Genomic DNA, 7444 nt, shown 5'->3' on the forward strand with positions numbered 1-7444 from the left:
TTATATATATATATATATATATATATATATATATATATTTATATATATATATATATATATATATACATATATATATTATATGTGATTAAAATGAGATCTAAGAAAACTCCTATTCATTCTGACAGCAGCTGTCTTAACTGTGGTCTTATCTGAGATGGCTGCCCTATAGGCACATCGGCCAGCGTCCAATGAGGCTTCTATGTATATAATGTCTATGTGTATAACAACCAATTGTTGTGTAACTTCTGTTGCAGTTTTATATTTCCGTTGTGGCTATTTTGATGTGGTTTTTATATTGCTGTTGTGGCTTTTGTATTTGTGTTGCGGCTTTTGTGTTTGTGTTGCAGCTTTTGTATTTGTGTTGCGGCTTTTGTGTTTGTGTTGCGGCTTTTGTATTTGTGTTGCAGCTTTTGTATTTGTGTTGCAGCTTTTGTATTAGTCTTGACACTTCTGGGCCACCATACTTTAGCTCTTTATTGGGCGACACTGGGTGACAGTGGCGTCGGGTGCAGGAATTTGCCCTGCAATCTAAAGGGTTGTCAGTTCAAGCCCCGGCTCTGGTATCAGTGTCCTTGTGTACTTGGGCAAGACATTTCACCAAGACATTTCACCAGGGCAGCTGTGGGTGCAATGTAGTTTGCCATCATCAGCATGTGAGTGTGTGAGTGGGTGAATGACTGAATGTAGTGTAAAGCACTTTGGTCGAATCTCCTGATTTGAAAAAGGGCTATATAAATACAGGCCATTAATTTATTCCATGCTGGGTTTTTCATTACTATTTAGTTTCACTGCAATGTTTGAGGGATTGTCATAGCGAAGCATCCCCACTGGGTGTAAAAGGTAAAAATAATTTCCCTGATTATATTAGTTAGCTATTTCCTTTTTTCACCTTCATTAGCTGCTGATTTACTGTAAGTCAGGCTAATAGTAAAATAGAAGGCAAGGGATCTAGAGAAGGCAAGACAAAGCACTTTGGATAGGTAGAGTAAGGAGGGAAGCTATAGAGTGGAGGATGTGAGGGACGATAAGCTAATGCTACCTAATACTAACTTGCTATAGTAAACATACAGATAGTATTTACATCATGAAATTAATTGTTAAATATATTAGCTATTATATTCATGGGCAGGTCGCACCAGACGTCACAGTTCTAGAAGAACTAAGTGCATTTAGATATGAAACCAAGCAGATAGGGAAAATAGTGATGTAGATTCATGTAACTATTGCTAAATGGAAAAGTTGAAAAAGTGAGTCAAACTGTACTAAAACGAATTAAATTGCAACTAATGAAAAAGGGAAAAAGGTATTTGTAGCTCATAACCTTAAAAATAAAACAAACACTGTCTCCAATCTTTTAGCAAACTATTACCTCAAATAGGATAAATGCAAATATGCAACACCTTGGATGTTTTGCTAAAAAAAAAAAAACAAAAAAAAAAAAAGGAAACCATGTTTATAATTCATTCCGCTAATAACTTGGTCTGTAATACAAAATGTCACTGTCATGGCTTTTAGTGTATATTTGGTATGACATAAATACGGAAAGGTTCAGGCTGTGTTAATTGTTTTGCAGGACGTTGAAATTCTAGTTCTGGCTTCAGAAAGACCCTAAAGAAGTTCAGTTTACCTTCAATTACACAATGCTCTGGTACCGGAATCCGCTTCACCATATCTTTGCAGAAATCTCTGATCTTCTCCATACTGTCTCTTAAATGGACGAAGAGTCTGTCAACTTCTTCCTGCGCCGCTTCCGCTCTGTTCACCTCTTTTCTCTGAGTTTTTTCTGACTTTTTCTCCCCTGTGACATACAGGGAGTTTTCACCATTCAGTTTCCTTTCTCCTACTGAAAATTCACGGCAGTCCGAGTGCTGATTAGACAGAGTATTGGAAAGACAGCTGTCCGTGCTGGGCTCCACCCCTTCACTGTCCTCCAGTGTATCTGAGTTGATGGAGCGTGAACGAGCGGTATGAAGCGCCAGGCTCTTTGACCTGTTGACAACCATGAAAAATAAACAAAATATCAAATCTAAATTGTTCAATGTTTGCACAACATTTGGAGGCTCAGTGGGATCAAACTCTGAAGCTCTAATATTATTGTTACGATAAAAATATTAGCTAATTTTATTTTTCATGTCCCTTATCCTGCATGAATTAAGATGGACATCTTGTTTGAAACATTATTTCATCATATCCATCATATCCTGCATATCCTTTTTCTGTGCAATGCTTTAGTTAATGCAACCATTTTACCCCATTAATCAGCTGTTGACAAGAAATATTAACAAACTGCACAAATCCCTGATCAACACAGATATATGTCGTGGTGAGGTTGCATCTGAACAGTCTAACCTGTTGAATCTCATCTCCCGTCTCTCCTCCCTGATGCTTTGGCTCAGGCTGTGGCGTCGCAGCGGAGCAGGGGAATCGTCCCGTTCCTCTTCTTCCTCAGCTGTTCCCACATCCTGTGTTTTCTCCTCAAAACTCTGGACTTTTACCTGGAGTCGCTGCTCAGACGTCTCTCCTCCTACTCTACCGGTGGGTAGTGATCCACGTGAAGATGGATGTGCTTCATCCACGCTTTAACAAAACAAAACTACATTAGATTGCATGAGGACTTAAATTCAGCCTCTTGCCTCATCTTTGCCTCTGGCTTCAGTTCCAAAGATTTAGATGTTCTCTTTATTTTATTTTCCTGTACCTTAAAAGTATTTTATTTAGAAACCAGCAGCATTATCCCTTGATCTCTGTTTAGAGTAAAAATCTGCCGTTTGAACACTACAGCCAAACAAATCCATGTTAACGTCTGCACATCTAAATAAATTGATGCATTTCTGTATCCTTTTATGGTTGCACTTTGTGCTCTATGTTTAAAGCTAGCATACAGTAACACTAGGGTAGAATGACTCACTTTTTTGTTTATAAAAATAACCTCTTTTCCTCAAATTTCTTTTCCTCCCATTTTCCACTTATCCATTATCTGCTGTTATTATTGCAAATAACTTCATGTTCTCTCTTCTAGGTTTTTCCTTCACAGAAGTTACATCTGAACTAGTGTTTCTGTAAAGCTGTAACAACATCCTGCAACCCATGACTTCATGTTCTCTGTCAACATTCGAAGCCCTTAATCCTCTGATCCAGACAGAGCAACAGTAAGTAACATATAAATCAGATCTGTTTTAATTTTAAAAGGCCTTAAGAAAATTAAGTTTTTAGTCTGTACCTTAGAATGGTAGATAGGGTAAATAAATGAAAATAACAAATAAATACTTTTGATGTTTTTTAGCAAGTGTGAAAACAAAAAGGTGAGAACAACTCATGACCAAACAGATCGAAAAAAAAAAAAAAAAAACTTAACTAATGGCCGACATGCTAAGTTTCATAATGTTTAAACTTTCTCAGACCTTGAGCTGCATACAATTTCATAAGCAAAGGTTGAATAACATAATACCTTTCTACTCTGTCTTTCAGAACATGTTTGATTGACAGAAAAATAATGATAACTTAATGTTTATAAGTAAACAATAATATAAAAACATACCTAATAAATTTTTGGTCAGAATTGACATAATTAGCAACCCATGAGTATTAATAAGGAACTGTGTCATATATTATTAGTTAGAAATAGAAATAAGGGGAATATGTACGTATGTTTTGAATTTACATAAGGCTCAGAATAAATCAGTCAAATTTAGAACAAACCCAAGACTTTTTCTGCCATTTTTCCCACCTGCACTGAAGGGTTGTTTTGTCCTCCAGTCGTCTTTCCAGTACTCTGGCTATGGCAGTAAATGAGTTGCTCATCCTGTAGATGTCTTTCCCACAGCCTCCCAGTAATGACGGGTATCTGTCAGTCAGAGCTCTGATCTCCTGCAGCAGAGTGTGGTGAAAGCTGTGCTCCATATTGCCAAGTAGGGAGACCAGGTAGATCAGTGAGCTGTGGGCATGGGTCTGGAGAAAAGCAGAAACAGAATTTTTTTTAAAGAGAGTCCATAAGTAATGTTTTTTTTTTTTAAAACAACACCATGAGAGTTTACTGAATAGTAATTATTCGAATAAAAGATGAAAATCTGTTATTAAAATGTGTTCCTCAAAAATCAGTCTTTCAGCTTTGGTGTAACGCTTGAAAGAAAAAGAGGAGCTGCATCCGACTATGATAGATTTAGATCTGTATTTAGAGAAAACAAGGAAATGCAATATTACAGATGTATTTTTTTTTTTTTTCATTTTAAAATGGGCAAACATTTTTGTTCCCCATCCTTAACCAAACCCCCCAAACAACAGATGTCATTTAGATGTTGTTGGTTGTTTTATCTAAATCCGATGGGTCCTTCAAGTCTGGATTTACTCTAGAAATACAGTAGTTGTTAAAAACTGTGCTGTGTTTGATCAATATGCTTTTCTCCCACTTTAGTCCACTAATAGACGTTGAAAGAATGTTGAAAACATTTTTTTCAATGTCTTTCAATGCCACTTTCTGCTCGGAGGGAAGAAGGAATGACGACGGCTTCACAATACTTCCTCCTTTGCTTGAAGATGACAAACAATTCAACCCTTTTCAGTTTAATCCTGTGTGCTTTTTGTGAAAGACTGCAGTAATGTTCACTTAATTAGTGCTGATGCATTTATTGGACCAAACCATTGCAATAAAATGCCTTTCACTAGTATTGGAAGAGCTGTAAAGCTGCATTTATCTTAATTCATAAGTTGTTTTTGAAGCATTTGCTTACATTAAGCATTGTCAAAAAATATCAATGAAACCACCAATCTCTTTGTCAGAATCTTGGAACTTGGACTTTAACCCCAGTGCAGCCAAAGGCAAAAACAGTTAGATTAAAGGTTATATACTTAAAAGGAAAAATGCTTTCTTCCAGAACACAATTTTCTTAGTTGACGTGGAAGAACAGAAATTACTAGGCATGTGACCAGTTCACACATAAATAGGATGGCAAAAGCAGGGACCAAATAAGGTAAGCCAGTGAACTGAAAAACATATTATAGTGGCAAAGAAAATAAAAAGAAAACAGCTTAACATGACTAGACTGATTATACTGTGAGAAAAACAAAACAACTAAAACATACATGAACAGGAGTAGAACTATCAGAAAGATCTTATCAAATTAAACATGACAAACATGATAAATTCAATGTGCGATTAAGGTTTCATACAAAGCAAAGTGACAATAATAGTCTGACAAATTATACAATATGGCTTCGGCTCTCAGTTCCTCAGTTGCACTCTGTGTCGCTAATTGCCCTTTTTCCAAAACCAGTATGGATGGGTCCGAATTTTTTGTGAGGAAACCCTACATTTATACTCCAAGTTGTTTTTTTTATAGATCACAACCTTAGCATGGAAGTCACAATTTTCAGATCTCATTTTTGTGTGTATGTAAGCTTTCTAGATGACATCCGTGGCCTTTTCTGACCTATCATCACAAATGCAAATGTGGAGTTTGGCAAATGCAACTGGGACCTTAACTGGAATGGTGGAACTAAGAAAGTAGTGCATCAGCCTGGTTCTGAAGTCCTTCCACTGGCTCCTTGTAGCTCAGAGAATAGACTATAAAATTATTCTGTCAGTCTATTGATCACTGAATGGATCAGCACCAAAATACAGAACATATTTGTTGTCAGTGGATCAATCTCCCAGACCACTCAGGTATTCTAGTTCTAGTTTCATCTGTTCACCCAGAACTAGAACCAAACATGGACGAGCAGCATTTAGTTCCCATGCTCCACTTATCTGGAACAAACTTCTAGAAGACTGGAAAAGTGGTGAAAGCCTGAGTTATTTTAAGTCAAAGTTAAAAACACATTTGTTTGGAGCTGCCTTTGACTGTTGTAATTAAACTTTTAACTGAGGTATTATTAGTTAAAAGTTGTGGCCTGAATTTTATTTGCTTTACTACCTGCTTTTATCACGTTTTTATCTTTACTTCCTTTTATTCTGCTTTTATTTTTCTTCTATTTTATTGTTTAATTCATGTAATTCACTTTGAATTGTTGTTTTTTGCCTTGTCTATGTGGACAATCATCTCTTTCTCACTACAGGAGTGAGTCCCAAAGACGGTGACAATGATTGAGTCCTTCAGTAAATATTTGACCTGATAAATGTAAAACCATACCTATATTACAAGTTTTACAACAGATAAAAAAAAAAACACTCAAAGTGATCTAAGCAATTTATTGGTAGGTAGTGTTAAATTTTTAAACTAAAATTGTAAAAGCTGTAGATTACAGATAAGGTGTTTTAGTGTATGGATACATTTAGCATTATTGTTTTAGAGCAGATATTGTTGCTGGTGCCTTTGAAATAAAATGGCTTTTTTGGAAGATGGTGAATGTGTTTAAAACATGTTTAGGTAAAAAGGTGACTTCATATGTGATTCGTTTTACATTTCCAGCCAGATTGGAGAAGGGGTTAGTTAGTGTAACCTTAAGCTATTTAGTTCCTAAATCATGGCAAACAATAACAAACACAAACACATGCAGCTGATTTTCAGCAAACTGAGAAAGAATAAACTCCTTCATTGTCCTAAATGTGCTTTCCTTCCCACAGGTCTTTGTAAAAACACTCACATTTCATCATCCCCACTCTGCTTTTGTTTAACTCCTGTTCAACCTGCAAAGCACTTACACAAAGCGGATCAGGCTTTAGCCCTGTTGCCGGAGGCTTTTGGTTAGATTACCATATTTCAGATTTAATGGCAGAAAATATATTTTCCTTCAGTCCATAAACTAGTGGACTTTGCAAGCAGAGTGATTAATGTACTTCATGAGGACATTACGTGTTAGCTGAAGGATAAGGAGTACTAAATTGGTAAAAAAAAAAAATTAAATTGGTTAGAAGACACTGGTAGCTCTGCTTCAACAACAGGATTTGCCCAAAAAGACCTTATGAAGTCCGAATGAATTTCAAACATCTTTGATTTTCTTGCGATCTTCCGATTCCTGATCGGAGATGGTCACAAGAGCCTAATAATCCCTTGTTATCGTCTGTATACTACACAATGCAGGACAAACGATGAGGCTTAAACTCGGCTTGATCCACAGATTTCCAGCACAACTGAAGAATGTGCCCGTAAAGGTCAAAAAGTCGTAAAGTGTATGACCGCTTTAAGAAAGTTTGATAATTGCATTGGCTCCAGTCTTCAGGTAAGACCACTTGTGGTGCTATAGCCTTTCGATACCAGAATGTCATTGAAAGATGGATCATAAGTAAAGTAGGCTTGATTTGCCTTGACTTGCCTTACTGCGAAACTAGCTTTAAGAGTAGGCTAAATTAATTGCATTCACTGCAAATTTAATGCAGCATACAGAGAGATGGCGCTGGTCGAACTCATCAATCTGGAAGACGAAGAACTGCCTTGTTTGCACATGCGCAGTAAGCAAGGTTCTGATAAATTGGTTAGAAGACACTTGGTAGCTCTGCTTCAACAACAGG

General features: G+C 36.6%; 1 protein-coding gene across 1 annotated transcript in view; it reads right to left on the reverse strand.

The window, feature by feature from the left end:
* Nucleotides 1-7444, reverse strand: part of veph1 (ventricular zone expressed PH domain containing 1) — a 106407-nt gene that overhangs the window by 31893 nt on the left and 67070 nt on the right. The window contains exons 7-9 of the mRNA XM_015378278.1: nt 3728-3948; nt 2350-2577; nt 1628-1989 (exon numbers count right to left, since the gene is read on the reverse strand). Coding sequence (XP_015233764.1) covers nt 1628-1989; nt 2350-2577; nt 3728-3948 — 811 coding nt within the window. The remainder of the gene's footprint in view (nt 1-1627; nt 1990-2349; nt 2578-3727; nt 3949-7444) is intronic.

This window comes from Cyprinodon variegatus, unplaced genomic scaffold (assembly GCF_000732505.1).
Source record: "Cyprinodon variegatus isolate N-32 unplaced genomic scaffold, C_variegatus-1.0 Scaffold168, whole genome shotgun sequence".
Lineage (NCBI taxonomy): Eukaryota > Metazoa > Chordata > Actinopteri > Cyprinodontiformes > Cyprinodontidae > Cyprinodon > Cyprinodon variegatus.